At 44.0% G+C, this 21179-nt stretch overlaps 1 protein-coding gene across 7 annotated transcripts in view; it reads right to left on the reverse strand.

The window, feature by feature from the left end:
• Positions 1-21179, reverse strand: part of tanc2b (tetratricopeptide repeat, ankyrin repeat and coiled-coil containing 2b) — a 70960-nt gene that overhangs the window by 16036 nt on the left and 33745 nt on the right. For 5 of the 7 annotated variants that reach the window (XM_088283685.1, XM_088283683.1, XM_088283682.1 and 2 more), the window contains 5 exons: positions 16407-16511; positions 9498-9646; positions 6879-7062; positions 5743-6000; positions 1636-1767 (listed from right to left, as the gene is read on the reverse strand). In XM_088283685.1, coding sequence (XP_088139811.1) covers positions 1636-1767; positions 5743-6000; positions 6879-7062; positions 9498-9646; positions 16407-16511 — 828 coding nt within the window. The remainder of the gene's footprint in view (positions 1-1635; positions 1768-5742; positions 6001-6878; positions 7063-9497; positions 9647-16406; positions 16512-21179) is intronic. The other 2 variants (XM_088283686.1, XM_088283687.1) reach the window with 1 other exon arrangement.

The raw sequence follows: 21179 nt of genomic DNA on the forward strand, positions 1-21179 counted from the left end.
AAAGAAGAAAAAGCTGCAAATTATTTAGTGCTGTGGAGTGTCAACATTCCGTGTCGGTGCAAAACAGAACAGTCATTCGGGAAGCAAATTTACCATCAGTTGTGTTTGACAATTTCTTACGACTCAACAAAGATGGGGAAAGTGATTGTCGGGTGTTAAACTTCACATTCCTGTTGCATCCCTCTGCTATTCCTTTTCATACAGAAGCCGCCCTGCCTCTCACACTAACACTGAAGCTGGTGAAAAAAAAACTTTCCATGAGTTAGTCAGTGACTGAGTAGAGCAATCATCACTTCCTACGTCATACTTGTACATGAGCCTTATTAGTGAAAACTCAGCATTACAAATCATTGGCAAAAAAAAAAATGGCTTTGATTCGGAGGCATAGAAAATTTGTTGCGGTATATGAAGAGCAACAGATGTCTGTACTAGACACAATTTAAAATGATTTAGGCTTGACAAGAAAGCAATGGTCACTGACGGCGCATATACAAAAGCTGACATTTTCCAGATGTTTTGACATTTTCTCTCAACTCAACAGGGTGAGGCAAAGAAAGTCTCTGACGTTAAACACCGACACGAAAATAAAACAGGAAAATGACAGCAAGTGTTTCACAGGTTTTGACAGGCGTTTTCTTCCCCACTAAAATCATCAAAGCACGCCTGTTCGGACCTGGTTTTGTGGTTTTCGAGGTCTTGTAAAGAACCGACGAAGAGGTGTGTCTGTACTGTTTGGCAGGTTTGTCCAAAGTACATTAGTGTGTCCTCTCCAAATGGCTCGTTGCTAAAGAGCCCCGGCGAGGTGCGATAATGAGCCCATATTTCCTCTTGATCGTTTTCCTTGGCCACATACAGTCGCTCGCTCTCTCTTTGTCTCTAAAGTGCTGCTCGTAAAGTTTCCAGGAATCCTAATAAAAAGGAAGAAAGTCCCACACGTGCTGATGTAAGGGCCCTCCGTTTGGGTGAAAGATAGAACGTGACGCAACAAAAAAAAACTCAATTCTGTGCGGCTAATCCAATTAAACTCGAGGAGGCTCAAAGCTGACGCTTCACGGCAAGAGTTACGGCTTCAAATTCAGGTTAGGGTTCCGAATGAGCGTTTGAGTTTCAATTTAGTGTTTTGAGAAAGTGATAGGTTTCAAATTACGGTTACAATCTGTGTTATTGTTTCGAACTAGGAATTGCAAAATCCGCCGCTCCACGGCATCAGCGACGCCAGGAAACGACGGCGGCCATGTTCTCAATGAGCGCGTGGGGAGTTGTTTACGGGAAGGAGGATGCTTCATCAGTCACCAAACACTTCCCCAACGCACCTTTTGCCACCTTAGGGTGACATTGAGCAACACTGCCAGCCTCCTCCGCATCCTCCATCGCCGGCAACCGCGGAAAGCGCGGTGGCCAGACGGCTGCCAGACGTTTGAATTATTCACCAGGTGACGATGACTCACAGTGGCTGAGCGGTCTTGAGCAGGAGGAAGAGGAAGAGGCAAGGTAGGAAGAGGAAGGATGCTGCAACCGTGCCGGGAATGCTCAGTCATTGTAAGATCATTAAGTCCCGCCTTTGCGCATGTCACAGTCTGACCCTACTGTGATTGGTCGGCTTCATAGTCACAATTAGCGTGCGTGCGTGCTGACCTCTCAGGTCCTGCCCCGATCGGCCGGGCCCGCAGGTGGTGCTCTGTCTGGGCATGCGCAGAGAAGTGCGCAAGGGAGTGTGCCTCTGCTCGTCAAGGTAGGCCAGGTCCTCCAGGTGGGCCGAGCTGGTGGCTGCAAACAAAAAAAAAAATTATTAACACTCACCACAATGTTAAATGTGCAATTGTGTTGTTTTTGTTCACCCATTTTGCCGTTACAAAAAGTAATAATGCTCAGTTTATAGAAGTTTCAATTCCAGAGGTAGTAACAATAAAATGTGATTTATTTCAGGTCATTTTCTTTAATTTCGAGGTAAATAATACATGAATGCGGAAGACAAAATTGGCCCTTGGCCTGTGCTCAACCGAGTGCCGCTCTCGCGTAACATACCGGAGCAGCATGCTGAGATCTGGTTCGAATGTTTTTATTCGCTACATGAGAAGCTCTCAGTACGAGTTGCCGACCGCTACAAACTACGATCGTAATACAAGACTTTAAAACAGCCTGGAGCAATGAAGTACAAGCACAGGAATTCCCCCAACGTGGTTTCTTCCAAACATCATGGCTGTTTTACTTTTTCGTGTGTCCTGTCAAATCCTGTGTTAATCGTTAAAACAGGTGCCGAGGGCTAATTGGAATGAAAGCAAACGGTGATGACTGAGCCCTGGCGCCACCATTTTCATGGCAAATCCTCCAAATGATCATCAAACTTTGACACCATTCTCCACCCACATTACACTCCGTAGGCAAGAGGCTTGGCAAATTAGAGTCGCCCATCTGTCTAAGACTCTTATTCCAAATGTGGCTCATTTGGGCAAATGCCCTAGTAGGAGTTGGAAGCCAAAATGGCTGACTTCCTGTTCCGTTTGGACATTGGGTCCGACGGGCTTTTTCATGAGTCTTGTTTTAACGGACATGATTGGTGGAAATGATGACAGGGACTTATTTAGTCGTGATACCAGTAGGGCCCAACCGATATGGATTTTTTTTTTTTTTTTTTGAGGCTGATGACGATTCTGATATTTGACAATAAAATCGGGATGACCCGGTTGTGGGATGTTGCGAATATTTGTCAACTGTGGGCTCGTGAGACGCTTTTGTGATTAAGTGCTATACTAAAAAAACTTGAATTGACCAAAAATAAAAATACATAAATAAAATAAATAAATAAACAAAATAAAATGATAAAAAGACATGCAAGCAGATGTCTTTTTTTTTTTTTTTTTTCTCCAATGTTGGAATGTCAATATATTTGCCTAACGCTGTAATGTGTGACTGTGTAAAAAAAGAAATTCTCTTTTAAAATTGGAAAAACAAATTAGCCTGCCAATTAATCTATGACACTTTAGTTACGGTACTAGTTGCCGGCCAACACTAGTTAGGTTATTGCAGACCACTAAAGTCGGCCTCAAGTGGCACTTCTGAGTAGAAAAAACATTACTTAGCAAGTCAGTGGTTCGACGAAGGCAGCGTAGTCCTACAAGTGCGCTGAATTGGTTTACATACTAGCGAGGGCAAAGAGCGTAATATTACATGAGCCATAAGATGCATTTCAAGAATATCGAATACTCAATCGGCGTTCCATACAGTCTGTAATAATGTTAAGTGGCCGGTAAGTGTGTATGGGAAAAGCGCTTGCAACAAGATGGACTCCAGAGGAAGCCTCGGCGGAGGCGCTCGCCCGCCCTGTCGAATTCCCCCATCTCTGCGTCTGTCACTCGGCAGATCTCTCAGGATTAATTAGCCGTGCGGATGAATGTCTTATTCATGAAGCCCGGCGCTGGCTGTTGATTGTTTCGCGGCCAATATGCAATGAGATTAGATCGGCGCAGACGTGATAGACCTTCACAGCCCAACCTCGACTCTTGACAAACGAGGGCGAAGACGAACCTCGACAACAAACGTCAGCGAGGATGAAGGGAGACTAGCGGAAAAAGTCGAGACCACCACCGACGTTGTACAAGCAAGGAGACGATTTCTTAAAAAAAAAATAAATAAATAAAATATCCAAGCGTAAACTGCTGTGCCTGCAGATCCACTTCGGATTATATCTAATCTAATCAAAAATCTCCATGCGACGGCTATCAAGTCGTTATCGTACTCGCGCAACAACAACTCGGCAGACTGACAATAAAAGGCCATTTTGAGTACAAATGACTTCACATCAGCTGTTCACTTCCACCACTTCCAAAAGTGAAACCTTTCTTCGTGTCATCTAGAGGGGGTTATACCGGTTTTGTGCTACCTTCTATCACCCCTCACATTTATCATACCGCAGCCACACACATTTGCTTCAGCGCATTAGCCCGCACAGATCAGGATGAAGCTGGTGGGCTCAGAGCTTTAGCATCAGATTCGCTATAATGTTAAAAAAGACCATGTCGTGTTGAACAAACAACGCCCCAAAACATATTGATGCCCTCAGAATAACATTTTAGCATGCCCTGCAACTCCTGCGACCGCATTTTACTGACCCCTAGTGGAAGACACAGCAGCCCCTCTACCCTGCCCTGCTCCTTCCTGCGGTTCCAAGTACCATTGGGCTTGTGCTGATAAATCGAGTGTACTTCTGAGGGCCAAAAACGTGAGCTGCACGGCCATCCCAGAGTGGAAGTAAAATGGCAAATGAGAACATTGAAAGGCTTAGCCCTGAAGGGGTTGGGGTGTGTTGAGGGGGGGGGGGGGGGTCTATAACTTAGTCTCAGAGAGGAGCAAGAGGAGACATTAATCTGCTGCTAAGCCAAGGAGGAATGACTCAGGGCCACTGAGCTGAAAAGGCTCCATTTTCTCAATTTTCAATGTGAGGACTCCAATCTGTGTGCTCATCTTGTCTATCTGCAATGCAGCAGTCTGTTCGCATCACGTCCGCCGCTGCTGTGCCAACTGGATAAGTCTGCGCTGAGGCACATTGGCGGCGGGAAAAAGAGGAAGATGGAAGTATGTTGGGAAGGAAAGAGGAGGAACAAAAAAAAAAAAACTTAAAAAATGTGGGGTGAAAGGAAAGAATGACTTTACGAAGGGAAGATGGAGAAAAAAAAAGATTTGGGTAACACAGGGGGGGGGAAGACATCTAGGAAGGAAAGAGGAAGGATAAACTCAAAACTCATTGATCAAGTGGGTGGAAAGAAGGAAGGAAGCAAGGAATGAAGGAAGGAGGCAAGAAGGGAGAAAAAAGAAAGACAAATACGAGGAAGGAAGCAAGGAAGGAGCAGAGAGGAATACTGGGCAAGGAGAAAGAAGGAAGGAGGAAAGTTGAGGTAGGGAAGGCAAACGAATACTGGGAAGGAAGCAAGGAAGGAATAAAGAGGAACACTGGGCAGGAAGATCGACGGAAATAAAGGACGTGAGAGGAAAGCAAGTCAGACCAATGCTGGGCGATAAGGAAGGAAGGGTGGAAGGAAGCAAGGAAGGAAAGAAGGAAAAAGAGAGTGATTGGCACATTGTTTGACAACGTGAAAATATAATGATGCCTGATTGTCAAGAATGGCGGCTGCAAGATTGCCCTGGCTCCCCCCGAGGACTTGACGTGCTGAATTATGGAGGCGAGGATCGAGAACGGTATTCCTCCTCGCATGAGGTAACGGTCGAGCCCCCTCCTCACTTCCTGCCTTCCTCCCCACTCGCACATGAAAGCGCGGCTTCCTCACTCGGGAGGGGATAAAAGCCGTTAACGCCCGAGGCTTTTGATGTACCGCCGCCCGCGGGAGAACGGCCAATCAGAAGCCGGCGTCATGATGGCTCTTTGCGGTGGGGGGAAAAAAAGCGAGAAGGAGGGATTACGGAATTGTGCTGTTTCAGGCCTTCCCGGTTTTCCCATCATGCATCTTTTAAAGTGCTTTACGAAGGCGACCCACGTCGTCATGTGCTTACTGACACCATCAAGTACGAGGATGAAACCAAAAATTTCAAACTCTAACCTTGGATTGAAATCTATATCTTATCTACAAACCCTAATTGGAGTCTAAAAGTGCATCACGGAGGAAGAAAGGAAGCAGGAAAAGAAAGGAGCAAAAGGTTGAAATATGTCACTGCTGCGAGAGCTTTCAAAAGCTGAGTAAGCATATTTCTGTCAGGGAGGCGGGGGGGGGGGGGGTTGAGGGGACTCACCGGCCACAGAATTGGGTCGGGGCATGAGGTACAAGGGGATGGAGTGGGCCGAGTGCGAGGACATGCTCTCCAGGCTGCGTTCGGGGATCTTGTTGAGGCTGTACGTGGACGCCGTCATGTTCTCGTCCACGCGGTACAGGAACGAGTCCATGCCTGATTTCTGCGACTGCCACAGCTTCAGGTTGCCGCGTGAGCTCTCCGTGCCGCCGTGCTTGCCGCCGCCGCGCTCAATGTTCTCGGAGTAGCTGGTCAGCGTGGCTGCACACACAAATCATGCTCGTTGGGAACCATGGATGGCAAATTCACACCCTAACCTGGGATTGAAACCCTAATTTGAGACTATAAATTTGTCTTGACTTGAAACCCGGATCTAGGTTTGAAACCCTAACTTAGTAGCCCGGGCGTTAAACACTAAATTCAAACAAAGACCCTAATTTGAAACTCAAAGCCTTTATTGAAACCCTAATTTGGAATCGGAATCCTTACTCCGAACTCATTTTGAAACCTTAATCCAAGTTTGAAACCCTAACCAAAGCATGAAACCAGAATGTGAAACCTAGATTTAAAACTCCAGATCTGTCTCGGAACCCTAACCCCAGTTTAAAACCCTACCTTGAAACACGAACACTTCCTTGAAACCCTATTTTTTAAGCTATATTTGAAAATTTAACGTTGACACCCTAACTTTAAAGCCTAAAACCCTTACTAGAAAACCTAAACCAGTCTTGAAAAAATTTGTATTATTTGGTCTTGAAACCCTAATCCTAAATTCAAATATGAACACTGATTTGGAACCCAAATCTGAAACCTAAAGCCAAATTTGAAATGCTGGTTTGAAACCTCAGCTCTGGGTTGGAAGCCTTAACTTGAAACCAGACCTTAAATCTAAATCACTGTCTTGAAACCTACATTTAAAGCCCTAATTTTGGACTTTAACACTAATTGACAAAACTAAATTTCAAACCCTAACTCAGACGTGAAAACGCTCATTTGAATCCCTCCCCAAAACAAAACTCAACTGCGAATTTAAAACTTTTACCCAAAACCCAAATTTGAAACCCTATTCCTCATTTAAAACCCTAACCCAGCCAATCCTAATTCCAAACCATTAATCCCTTATTTGGAGCTGTTCTCACCAATGATTCCACTATCGCGGCTCTCCAGCGTGGACGTGGGACTAGTGACGGAGCCGTAGGCGCACTCCCTGGTGCCCGTCTGGCCCGACATGGTGGCGGGCAAGGTGGAGCAGGGGCTGCCCGCGGGGGGCGATGCGGTGCTGCTGGTCAGCGTGGAGCATGGGCTGATACGCTGGTTCTGACCCTGGCGACACAAACACACACATGAATATTCTGCTTTGAAGACGTAGAAACACGGAATACTTCCAGGAAGACTCCACTAGGAGGAAACGTGTAGTTTGGATTTGAAATCTATCTTTTGTGACAGCAGTCATGGAACTTTTCTGACACAGCTCACACACAACATAGAAAGAGACTCCGTGTTTGTCTCCCTGCGGTGTGTCAGCTCAGGTTAGCAGCACGAGCACTACGGGGGACCAAAAAAAATAACGAAAAAGCGGCTGCTGCGAGCCCTCGCAGACGTAGCCGAGCATAAAACATTCATGCAAGTGTATGTGAAGTGCGCGGAGGTCTCCGTGGAGAGGAGAGGAAAGGTGAAGTGGTGCTCAAGGCTACATCCACCTGACTGCGTAACGCACTCGTGATAGTTGTGCACGACATACATCCTGACTAGCTACTCACCAAAATGTCCCCATCTCTCATCGTCTTAAGCAACTTTTGTTCGTTTGTTAAAAACGTCTACGTTCTTCAGAAGACTGTACTTGGCGAATTCACGAGACTCTGCGTGGTTCATATTTCAGAAACAGTCTTTTGTTTTGTTTGGAGCTTGATAGCATTTTGATGACCCATGCTAACATTTCTATATAACGTCGGAGCTTTGAGCGAACGACTAACATCCTGCCGACAACAACACGGGCAAAATATGTCTTATTTATACCGCTAGCTGTTTAATTTTACATGATCAAACACTGATATTCATAAATACCAGTCAGGTGACGCTGCGCTAAGGTAGCGACAAAGTTTTGCGTAAATGCTAACAACACTATGCTAACTTGGCCCAGATCAAACATTAACACAAGCAAAACACGCACGTTTGCTGACAAGCCTTTATTTAATTTAGCAAGCTAGCATAGCATGCTAACTGTTCTGTGGTAGCTGCTGATCTTTGAGCTAAAAGCCCCAAATCAGCCAGTTTTAATTCAGTGTGTGTGCTATGCTAGCGATGCTAATTGCTCATCACACTAAGCGAGCCAATACCGGCAATCGTTTAATCACGTAGCAATTTCACGCGAATCTTGTTTTTGTAAAGCAAAGCAGTGTACTCGACATGTTTGCATTGTACTCCAGGGCAGGTAAGCGAAAGAAGACGAGCGTGCGGCAGGCGGCCGGCGTGAGTCACGGCTCTTAAAAAAGAGGCGCTTGAATCAACCTCTCTCGCTTTCTACACCCCCGCCGTTACAGCAACGCTCACTTCAAGCAGCGGTTGGTCCATCGCACAAAGATATCGTTTCCACACGTACTGAACCTGCGCAACGTATGACGCCATACAAGTGCGGTTCGGAGAATTAAACCTCAAATGGCCACGTTGATGACGACAGGCCATGCTCGGTTATGAAGAAAATGTTTCTTGTGAAGATCAAAGGCCAAGTTACGTTCCTAAAACTAAAGGCTTAGTGTATTCTTTGGCCATATCATTCTTTTGACATCGCTATTTAGAGAATGAAGTGGACTTTTATTTCCGCATGTACAAATGTGACTCGATAAAAATCAGAGTTCATAAAATAAGCTTTTATTAGTCCGGGCAAAAAAGCATTAGTCTATTCCCTTGGCCACGCAGATAACCAACACCAACTGGAGTTTTGAGATTGAATGCCATCATTTTCCCGTGCTTGTGCAAAATGTGATTTAAAAAAAAAAAAGAATTGTTGTGCAATAATGGCTTATTGTATTATTTGGCCAAAAAATATTATGACAGTTATAGAGAACACATTGAGTGGAATTATGAAATCAAAACGCGATCATCGCTGCTTGTACTTGCAGGAAAAAAATGTGACATCATACAAGTGGCAGTCAAATAATAAGCTATTATTCATTTTCCAAGCCACTGATGATGAATGAAAGTTGGAATGTTGAGATTTGACGAAATAATTTTGATTTCAAAGATATTCACGTGAAACGCTAACGAGGGAAGAAAGTCCTATTTTAAAAGTTGAATTTCAAAAATACAACTCGATACACGTATTACCGCTCATATTGAGGAAAAGTCCATTTGAAGAATAAAGCAACCAAATCGGGAATATTGCAAACTTCGTTCAATTCAATTTAATTCATTCCGTGATCGTGTTCTCTCAAATCATTTTTCGCCCCTGAAAGGTCGTTAAACACTGACCTGGATAACATAGCGACTATAAAATGGATTTTGTGGAAATGATGGCAAATGGTCACAAATGTATCAGAAATTGATACAGGCCGATATATTGATGCCTGAATATTTAATTATATGATCACTGGCAAAAAAAAAAAAAAAAAAAATCTTTATCAATTCTAAGCTACTGTGAGTTGGTTGGTTGTTTTCGTCCCACAAAACATCCAACAAAGACTTCAATTCAACGGGTGATTTGAATGGTGTTTTGCATCCTGCTTGTTGGGTCTTCCAAAATAAGAGCAACTTCCTCTCACCTGTCTGGCCTCGGGCTCCTCCATGCCGTAGTGGGGGCCGGCTGGCCCCTCGCTCGCTTTGTCTCCCAGAAGGAAGCCCAGGCGCGTCATCAATGTGTTGGCGGCTTCATCCACCGTGGGAGGGGGGCCCAGCTCCTGGCTCGACTCCCCTGGAGGGAAGAGCGGGAGAACGAGTGTTAGGTGGTTGGGAGGGAAAAAAAGAAATAAAAGCGGCAGCTGCTAATAAAAGAAGCGACGTCCACCTGGACGCATGGCGTCCGCATCCCACGCTCGCTGCCGGGACGTCTTTAACAAAGTCCAAAGTGCCTTCATTCACGAGTCTTTAGAGAGAAGCAAACGTCACGCCTGCCTACTCGCTGACAGCCGCTCCTCTTCTGCGACAACACGTAACAAGATCCGCCGCTCACCTGTTCAGACGACGGCAGACAAAGCGGGCGAGGCGACGCCTCGCCGTCCTGTTTGCACAGGCTCTTTGCAGTGAGGAGGGAAAAGTAAAGCTCCACCTTCCAAAAAAAAAAAGAAAAAAACTACCCAAAAACGACAACAGATCATGTGGAGCTTTGACCTACTGTTAGTTCTGACATCCGTATGCCAAAAATGGAAACATCGACACGAGCAGTCCGTTGACTCACAAGTTGAATTTGTTCTATAAGCGAGCTCGCAACTGAATTTACCCGAATATCAAATCAATTTTTGGAAGCAATTTAAATGCCATTAAACTGCTCCAGCTAATCAAAAACAGCAATTTTTTTTTTTTCACAAAAGATAGTGTGAAGATTAATTAAAGATCAAGCCTTGGATGATGTGACTGATTCCAATATTCACAATTCCGATAATGAGTCAGACGATTAATTAAAAAAAATATATACTCTATGATGAATAAAATCACATTTTGCGGTCCCTTAACATGCACAACAATAAAGATAAGAATAACAGGATGGACATTCTAATTGTCCCGAGGTATGCTTGTGAGTCTGAATAGTCTTTGCCTGCCACGCGATTGGCCGGCGACCAATTGAGGGGAGAACCCCGCCAACTGCCCGAAGACAGCTGGGATAGGCTCCAGCACAAACGCAGTCCTCGTGAGGATACGCCGCTTGAAAAACGGATGGATGGACACTTTGTCCTGCAGTATTTATTTTACTTTACACGGGAGATTATTATTTGCTGACTTCGCGTGAGTCTCTAGGCGTAAGTTGAAGCCCAGATCAGCTCCTTCAGAATCAGAATCAGAAGTCATGACGGGATTTTAATTGCTCCTTGAGTGGACTGTTTCGCACTTCAAAATTTGGCTCAACTAAGTGAATCAAAAAATCTCTCCACCTTAACTCATTCACGACCAGCCCAGTAAAAACAAATGGATTTTGACGTATTTATCCGTCAATGGTATTGAATGAGTTAATTTAACCCGACAAGATGTGATGCTAACAGTCAAGTGACGCTACGTTGAGTTAGCCACTAGGCTTTGATCTAAATGCTTACACGTCATTCCTAACATGCACATATAATTGCCTCTAAATGCTAACGTCTTCTTGCTAACACGCCCACAATGACAACAACAACACATTAGGAGAGGCAATGGTAAAAAAAAAAAACATCTTATTGTAGTTTTTACTTTGCAGCCGCCTTCCTTATTAGCATGCTATCACATTAGGTCATTAGACGGCAGCATGCTCCTCTACTCCCTTGAGTGTTCCCGAGCCGCGTGGCTGTAATTGGATGAACGAGCGAGACAGTCCGATCTTAAATAAACAGCGAAGACGCTCACTTTGCGTCTCATGTTGTTGTCGTTTTCCAGCGGGGCAGGTCGGACCAGACCGGCAGGTAATTGCGGTGTCCGTTAGACAGAAGACAGAATAATGTCATGTCGTGACATTAGACCGAGGACATGTCGACAAATAAACAGGCAGTTTTAATTTGAAGTGGTTTAAAAAACTGAAAATTTAATTTAGGGCCAATCGGAGTCTTTTTCCCCAAGGATGGGCTACGTATGTCTCCTTGTGTTTTTGAAACATACTTAAACCAATTTAATTTGCTGCAGGTCAACAGAGTTCAGCAGTTTAACATATTGAAAGATTAAAAAGAATATGATAATTGGGATAACTTGTAACATTCCACTTAAACGTCCTAAAATGTAAAAAAAAAAAAAAAAAAAAAAAAAAAATATTTTTTTTTTTTTTTTAAATATTTACACTTCAAATCAACACAACTTCAGATGAATTTTCATCAAAACTTATAACATTTTGATCCGGGGCCGAGTTTGATTTTATTATTAGAAAATGGGGCAGGCAAAAACAAAAATAAAAAAAAATGGGCGCAAATTGTGAAACTTTGGACCCTCCCTGTTTTATGTTGTCAAACTGAAGCCAGTGCTACGTCATTTTATATAGTTAGCGAAAGCTTCCCCAAAATGTCCTTCACTCCTGTTCAACAGTACTCATAAAAATGCTAATAAATGCAGGAGCAATTATGTAATATGATGGGGCGAGTACATGGAACATATTAGGTAAGGGACAGCAACTGTAAATGCGTCACACTCTCACCATATAGCCATTCTCTGCAAACAACAACAGTGCAGCTCAGCTTCTGGTAAGTAAGTCAAAGTAATTCATTCAATGGCCTCCGATGTTGGCCAGCATGAAAACAAGTTTGACTGTAACCACAAATACACCGGCATGTTCCAAAACTAACATCAAAGCCATAAGTCCAAAATTCAGGCCTTTTTAACCAGTAGGGGGCCTAAATCCATTTCTGGAAAAGACACACTGACTAATCAACAGGATGTTTGTTTGTTTTTTTTCCACACACTGCGATGGAGTCAGACTTCTCGTGTGACAGACTCATGCATGTCAGTCGAGAGTATGTTATCGTAATACAGAACGTTACCTTCAGCGTGAAGATAAAACATTAGATGAAGACTGCACGGAAGTCGATAAGGTTTGGAAACATCAACCAGGCCAGATCAGTACCAAAGGCAAACTAATGCTATATTATAATGTTTAATCTAGAGCCCAACAGTGTCACATTGTCAGGAGAGGTAGTCACACCTGTGTAGGATTGACGTAAAAGGGATATATTGGGAAAATTTGCTTGTATTCAACCAGGCGACCAGATGAATGAACAAGCCTTCATTATGTTTAGTTATCATGCAATACCACCATTCCCCCCCAAAAAGTAACTAAAAGGGCAAGAAAAGTTACAAGAATTGCCACAAAGTCGCTAAGTTGAGAACATTGAGTAGCCGCTTGCTTGCTCGCAACGCCCTAGCCCCGCCCACAGCCATCATGAAAGCTCAACTCAGCATTTGCATGAGACAGAACGCCTGGGAATCGATTTGAATTATGAATTGTGCGAACTCAAAGAACTAACAGCTCCCGTCAAAAAAAAAAGAAAAAAGTACAACACACAAATATTATATAATATTATAAAATATGTCGGGTTCAAAATTTGTTTGTCACGTCAAACTGCAACAAATGAGCTAATTAGCTCACTAATGAGCAGAAATAGCGCGACTTTCCATTACGTGGTGCGATCATCAACGCTATCCTGAGCTCTTTGAACGCACCCGCTCCCCGTTTCCAAAGAAAATCACCGAGCCAACTTCGAAGCGAATCAAGCGGATGTCGTCTCATCACGGTGACGCCTCCGGGCTCCCTAATGACCCGACGTGAGCGTATGAAAACATCTCCAAAAAACACACACAAGCACGCACACTTCCCCACCCGCTGGATTCCTGAGCCGCAAAAGGGGAGACAGATGGTTGCCATGGCAACTATCTTTCGCCGCACCGTTAGGAATGCGTGTCCGCGCATTCCGGGGGAAAAGCGGATTAATAACGGGAAAACTGCTCAGCTTTCACCTGGACACCAAAGAGCCAACAAGCCGGATGCACGAAGAACAGCGGGAAAACAGACGACACGCAATTCACTTTTCCTCATCAGTGCATCCCGATATCTTGCGCGCGTAAGAAAGCAGCAGCGTGGTAGATAATCGGGAATGTCACGTTCCTTTGATGTTATCTTCGCAAAAGTTTCACAAACTCCCACAGTGGACTTTCCTGCCACACTAAGCGAGTTTCAGCAAGGCCACATTTAGATTTTACACACACGCACACACTTGTGAAAACAATACCAGCCACTTGCGGCAACTGACAATGTCAGTGGGGCCCCGTGAGTTGTTCTCCTATTGTTAAATGGCGTTGAAGCCTCGAGATTGATTTCTATTGTCCGTGCTCGCATCATTCACACTCATGTGAAGATTAACTTTAAAAGTGCCACTTGAGAGCTGGAACTAAATATTTAGACATACCTGACCTTGCGCTTTCATACAGCATCCCGCAGTCAGATCATTAGATAACGTCATGATGAATTACCCGTACAACACGCAGTTATGCTTCTGATAGTACGTCAGAAACCTTTTTTTTTTCTTGCACTGCTGTTCTGTGTTAATGGTACCTACACGGAACTGGTTTAGAAGTGGATCCTCAAATTACCAATGTGAAAGAGGATAGCAGAAAGCCAGTCCTGAGGTAAGAACTTCCAACACCTGAAACTCACTTTTCCCACCCTGAAGTCAGGGTTGTTTGAAAAAATAACTGATTTTAATGTCATTTTGTCCAAATCTGTTTCGGACCGTTTATCGGGGCCAATGTTTGGCATTTTGACGATTAAAGGCAGATAAATTAAACTCTGGTTTATTTTGGCTCGCCGCAGAACACATCTCTCTCTCTCTGCTGTGCTCGTGGCCCTGACTGCAGAAGCAGATTGTCCCGCCCACAGCACTATCTGATTGGTTCATTGTAGCAGCCAATCAGCAGTGAGCTGCCTGTTTGCTTTTTCACCTCAAGTCACACGCACTACGGGGGAGGTCCCCCGAGCTGAAGAAGGAAAGGAAACAGACTTTGCCGAAATTTTAATAAATGTCAGTCTACTACAACTTGCAACTAATAGAAAACTATTTGCCGCAGTAAACTTTAAAGATACGCTTGATTTCATTGTGATCCGTGCACTTTTTGTTTAGAAGTAAGTTGTCTCTTTTCTAACGTTTAAAAAAGCTTTAATATGTTGTAAATCACTAAAATTGTTTATTTTGACACCATTTGAACCCCTTTTTCAACAAATGAATATCGGCTTCAAATATCGGCGATCAGCCTCCATGGCTACTAATAATCGGTATCGGCCCTGAAAAAAAAAGCATATCGGTCTATCACTAATATAACCCGCAAAAAAGCTCTGAAAAAGTGCTGACTCATAAACAGGAGCAAATCCCCAGCGGGCACCTCTGAAGTCAACAAATAAACCAAGCGACACGAGCTGGCACACCAACAGGTGTTAAGTCGACACCCTGCCGTGACTTGTGCCAGGAGATGCTGGTTAAGAGCTAAGATGTCCATCTGTCCGCCAAAGAAATAAAAGCCTGACTCGCCCGCCGCCTCCCCCGCTGTGGTTCACACGCCATCCCATTTGGAATCAAGCGCTCTCTTCGCCTCAGCGGCGCCGTTGATTACCTTTGCCAAAAGTGTCGCATCTGCGGTAACTGGCACGTGCGCGTGCCTGATCCCAATCAATTCAGAAAATGGGAAAAATGCACAATAATGGTACAGGGAGACGTCAGTGGATCAGAGATGAGATGGTATCAATGCGATAGTGATGTCAGAATTAGAGTAAAGGGACTCTGCGAATCGGGATTATCACAATATTGTTAAAAGAAATATCTCCCGATTCTGCTCATAGCCGTGGCACAAATTGAAATGTGAGGCACACTTGTACTCTAATAAGAGCAAAGGGAATCGTATTGGGAACAAAACACTAAACAAAATTTAGACACATGAGATACAACTAGCAAAATTACTAGAAAAGAAAAAAAAACTTGTGAAAAATAGAAATGTTACACAAAAAATACACAAAACACAAGGGGAGAATTATACAAATATTATGGCAAAAATATTAAATTAAAATAAATAATTAGATAGAAAAAATAAAAACCAAGGAAAGATAGAGAAAAATATAAATATGAATAATAAAATAAAATATGAATGAAAAATATCATATAAAAGTCCATTTCAAATACACTAATACTATAAAAAAATAATGCAACATTTCTGGAATTTCTGGGGAAGTTTACAAAAATATGACACATAATAAAATATTGGGAAAAAAAAAATCAAGCATTCGGGGGATGATGCCAAAATATAACAAAAACGTAAATACACGAATATTAAAAGAAAAAACAAACAAAAAAAAAAATCAAGGACCTTCTGAGACTATCTGAAAACATACTTGGACTTACTAAAAACCCAAACTATTAGGGGGAAACTAGTTGGAAAAAACAAAACAAAATTAAAACATAGACAAACAAAGATATAAATTGTCTCCTTGCGCTGCAACAACAAAAAGCAGCTACTACTCTGGAGGACGTTAAATACGGCATTAACGATAATTACAATTGTAAACTAACAAAGATTATCGAACAACTGTTTCATCTCTACAATGCATCGATTAAGACCACCTACTTGGAGCTCCCATCGGGCACAGGCTCCGCAGGAGAGGCTGGCAAACCGACAAGTCCACCATTTTGTCGCTAAATTGCGTCGGCCCAGAAGACCTCAGACCTTCACATGTGTCTACATCCACGCAGAAATCTAAGCATATCCTCCAGTGACCTGCTTAAGCGAGGCGAGCAGGACGGAGGGGGGTCGATTGGGATCGACGTTTGACAGAGACCGGACTGAAGTGCGGATTACAGACCAACTGCCGACTCCAGGAAGCGGAGCTGCGTGGGATTAGGAGGACCAATCTTTCTTTACCATTCCTCGTGCCATTAAGCGACACTTTCCCTCTCCGTGGCGGTTCGCGCAACACAACAAAGCTGACAAGCGGGGGAAGGCGGGAGGGAGGGCCAGAAACTTACCTGGGCACAATCCGTCCAGGTGGGAATTCCCGGCTGGGTCGGGGGAGCCGAGCTCCGATTGCAGAACGCGAGGGCTCTCCACGAACTTTGCTTTCCGCAGAGGGGCTGGCAGCAGACAAACACACACAGAGGGAGACAACGCACACACAGACACACACACACATATATATAAATTAGGGAGATGGAGGGTGAGACAAGAGGGTTGACAGAAAGCAGCAATTTTACAACGGCTTCACGACAAACCACTACGACAAACCAACACGTCACCGCCATTGTCAATCTTGGGACAGGTCTGTTTACAAATAATCAATAAGAGGTCGAACCGGACTCGATCAATCTTAATTGTTCATGTTATTAAGATTTGTGGAAACAGTGGGGCAGAACGTTTATTTTCTGATCCAACAATCAAGATAGGAATGCTTCGATGAGTTTAAAGAACACGCAGGTATGGTCTCCCGAAAAAAAAAAATTAAACAACTTCCTGTTGGCGTCCCAATACTTATGTCCATATATTGTGCATTTTATAAACTTTTCCACGTCACTTTTTTGCAACACCACACTCCACAGGAACCACAACTGAAACTCAGTCATGAGTGGAGTTCCACAGGGCTACGATCAAGGTCCACATTTGCTTTCATATACGACGAACACAATATGTCGCCGATATGGCGCAACAACGTCAACAAAGTCCCAAGTAGCAACGTGACACAACCAGGAGAGGAGTCTGCGAACTAAAGTGCCAGTTCCGCAGCATTGTTGAGTCATCAGGGCGAATTTTGCGAGCATGCGTCGGCCCGCCGCTGCCATCTGCCTTCAAAATGTGTTCACGAGCTTGTTTACTCCAAATGTCTGGCTTTGACTGCGCGCACAAAGACGGACTTTTTGTGCAAACAAGACATGAGACGAGTTGCTCGAAACGAGCGGCAACGAGCGGAGCGAGATGGGCTCATTCATGGTTCCGGCTTTGTGTCTTGAAAGCGGGACAGACGCGAGCGCATCTGGGCGCCGTACAGCTGTGGGAAAGCGCCTATTTCCATGAATGACGACTGAGAAGGCGTGCGGCTCAAAAAATGGCTTATGATGCATTTCATTGCGAGCAAAAGTTTCTTCTTCTTCCCACATTCCAAAAATACGCAAGTTCTGTAGTGAAATCTTTAAAACTGTATTTTCTTTTTTTTTTTGGTCCTTGCAATTGGCTTGCAACCAGTCACCTAAGGTCAGACTCCTCAACTATAATCGTAAACGAAAAGTGCGACCATAAAAGAAAAAAAAAAAACCTACAGACCCGAGTTGAATGAAAATCTAAAAATGGCTGCTTTAAACTAAAATGACGTGACTTCTTGCTCAATTTCATTTCGTGCATTCCTGTAATGATAAACATCCTCCCGATCCCGTGTGAATCGGTGAAGCACGCGTTTCAGTGCCAGAAAACGATGACTGCGTTGATGTTTTTGGTGCACAGGAGCTGCGGTGGCAGCAAAACAGCTTTGCCTCAATCCACTTCGATTTGGACTGATCCCGATAAGCTCCTCTCTCTTGCAGGCGCGCCGAAGAGCCAGCGGCGACTGGCATCACGCGTCCACCTTCGCCATCGACCGAGCGCGCCATCAAGTGTGCGGCGTAAACTGGAGATTAGCGCGTTTGTTTCTCTCCCGGATTTTCACCTGTGTGAAAGGGTTGGGGGTGCGACTATCTATCCCCCACGAGTAAATCCTCTCGGCGGTATCGCCTCTCGGCGACTTAAATCTGGCGGCTGCGGTGGCGTTGTGTTGTGAGCGCGTGCCAAGCCGAGGATGGCTGACAGTGTTGATGGATGGCAGCGGTGCAAATCCACTCCTCTAATGAGCTTATGAATAACTACACCAACATTGTGGGCACAAGCTGCACGTAGGAAACGCGAGTATGATTACATTATTAAAAAAATTTGGTAACTCACTAACGTGAAGGATAAATTCCAGATGCAACGGCAAGACGTAAAAATCTGCGATACGGAGAGACCACAAAGGATTTTTTTTTTTAAACAGTTTTAGCACCACCACAAGTTTTAAACACAATTAAACTTGACACTTTTTAAACACGCAAAAAAAAAAATAGATGTATGTAAAATGTACAGAAAATAATGAATGCATGGCAGTGTGTGTGCCTTTAAGAGGCGGGGCCACCTCTGCGCATGAGTGTCCAGGCATGAGCAGGTTATTGTAGTCGACGAAAACTAGGGAAAAGTAAATTGCTCACTTTTTGTTCGCTATTTGTAGCACAGCTCCATCAACGTCCCGTAAATAGATTGATTTAATGTGCGTCTCATAAACCAAAGTAGAGATTTTTATTTATTTATTTTTTTATTTATTCAATTATTCATATTTATTTTTATTTAATTATTTAATTATTTTTTTTATTTGTTTATTTATTTATTCATTCATTCATGTATTCATTTATCTATTTATTTATATATATATTTATACATTGAAATTCTAATGTTAATTATTTTCATATATGCATATGCATTTTTAGCAATGCATCGAGTGACTCACAATTCAAATTCGGTACAAGCGACGCGGCGGAAAGCATAGTGTCACAGCGGTGAGCACGTGGAGCAGGGAAAAGGTTACCATGGCAACGGGATACACTCGGCACCGGAGCTCCACCCCCGCCTAGACACACACGCATACATATACACGTGATATGCACACGAGGATATACGTTGGGCCAGTTGTCTGCGGCGCTTTAAGCTAGCATGAAGCCCAGGTCGCCACAGCAACGAGCTAACGAGCATCTAGTTTCACTGGAGGGAAGTCACATGACATGCTCCAAAGTGTCATGTCAGTAACAGCAAATAAATAAACCAATGGGCTCGCATTTTACAAAAAGCCGTGACATGCTGATTAATTCAATTTAGCTAAATGGAAGAAAAAAAACTGTGGCGTGACGCGACGTCATCTCGCGTCCTTTGGCGTTATGGCTTCACCGTTATTGTATTTGACAGTTAGTGGAAGAACGCCACTAGCGACGCTCACATAATTTTCAGCTAAAGACTCCTTTTCATATAATTCCCAAAAATGGACACAATTGTGCATGTGAGGGTGTTTAAAAACACACAGCCTATCATGTATATACGTATGAAGTAAGTACCGTATCTGATTATATACTCGAACGACGGTAGAAAAGTTAATTTATTTTAATCGTTCAACTCCAGTTTATGTGATACAGAATTGACCAGAAGCTAACAGATTGCTAACCTTGACACCGCTTGTCAGAATTCGGACATGGAGAGGAGTTCCGGCGTGCGTAAATTGGTGGTATGAGTTTCACTTTTTTGAATTGAACAATGAAACTGACAACGGGGCTCAGATGGCAAAAAAAAAAAAAGTGTGGAGCAGAAAGTCCATTAGCCAGACTGCCGCTCTCAATTCCTATGTAAGCGCACGTGTGCTAGTTCGCGTATGTGTGTATCAATCATCACCGCCTTGGGAGGATTATGCGAGCAAGGTGAAGCTCAGGCAGAATTTTAAGAAGGCGGAGGGGCGGCGCATATTTGCTAAGAAGGCTCATTAGCAAAAAAAAAAAGTAGCATTATTACGAGGCCAGCGTGGCGTCTAATGACACCAACGCTTCATCCGCAAATGGAAGGCATGCGAGGATGTCGGCGAAGGAATTCGGGTGTAACTAATAATAGTCTGGCGAGTCCGCCCTCACCGCGTAGTTGTATATTTCAAGGAAATATGTTCAACCGTGAAATGTTTTTGTGGCCCCGAAATTTTGCATCGACGCTGACGTCAAATCGCATTTGAGTTAATTCACACAAAACATGTCAGTTGAACTCATTGAGTGACTTTGTCCACTGATTCGTCGCTCTTCTTAAATAGCCGCCTTCAAACGTCAACTTTACGATAGCTAAGCCTCGGCGGAGTCTGCTTTTAACCGAATGACATTCTCGTCGTGGATTTTGGCAAAAGACTCTCTTTCACTCGCAGCTGGAAATGGTGAGTGAACAGTGATCTTTTACGGCTGATTCCTGAGGGTCGGCGCTCTGGTGACTCAGCAGTATTCGGAAGATAACTAAGCCTTGATGAATGAGTGACATTCAAATTGCGGTTTCTCACAGCAACGTGCGTGAAGTGGGGATTCAACTGCCATCTTTTGCGGCTCATAAGGCAGCAATGTGTTGGGGTTAACTTTGCCGTGCCAGAGTCGGAAAGACGATTTTGTGGTTGAGTACGTAGGATGTGACTCGGTAGAATTAAGACAGTAAACACTCAAGTGTTTAGGTTTGCAATGTCGGCACTTAACTGGACGGCATCGTCGTCGTAGATTTTTATCAAAACACCCTTCACGGAAATTGCGATTTGTGATCTTACGTGGTTGTTTGCGTCTCGTAACACTGTCAGTGAAATAAAATGGATTTGTTGGTGCGTAATGGGGATTGAACGGCATAAGAATCCTTAGCATCCTCGCACTTGTGACTCAGCAGAATGAAGAAGCGACGTTGAACACATTTACGTTTGAGATTCGCATCGCAGCGCTGTCGGGGAAATACGCCCAACCGGAAATGGAGGTTGATCAGCGGAATTTGGCGGCCGATTCCTCAGGCTCCGAGCTCCCGTGACTCAGCAGTATTCGCATCACGTCTGTTGCGCTAACTTTATTTTGTCATCTCTCGAGGTGTGAACGTCAATTCCGCTCACCGGCAGAGGAGTTGCAGGAAGCGACAGGCGCATACTTGCCAAGGGCCTGCGCGTGATACGAACGCCTAATAATAGCGAGGCTGTCTTGACC

The sequence above is a fragment of the Idiotropiscis lumnitzeri genome, chromosome 20 (assembly GCF_059441095.1).
Source record: "Idiotropiscis lumnitzeri isolate Australia: NSW breed Sydney's pygmy pipehorse chromosome 20, RoL_Ilum_1.0, whole genome shotgun sequence".
NCBI classification, from domain to species: Eukaryota; Metazoa; Chordata; class Actinopteri; order Syngnathiformes; family Syngnathidae; genus Idiotropiscis; species Idiotropiscis lumnitzeri.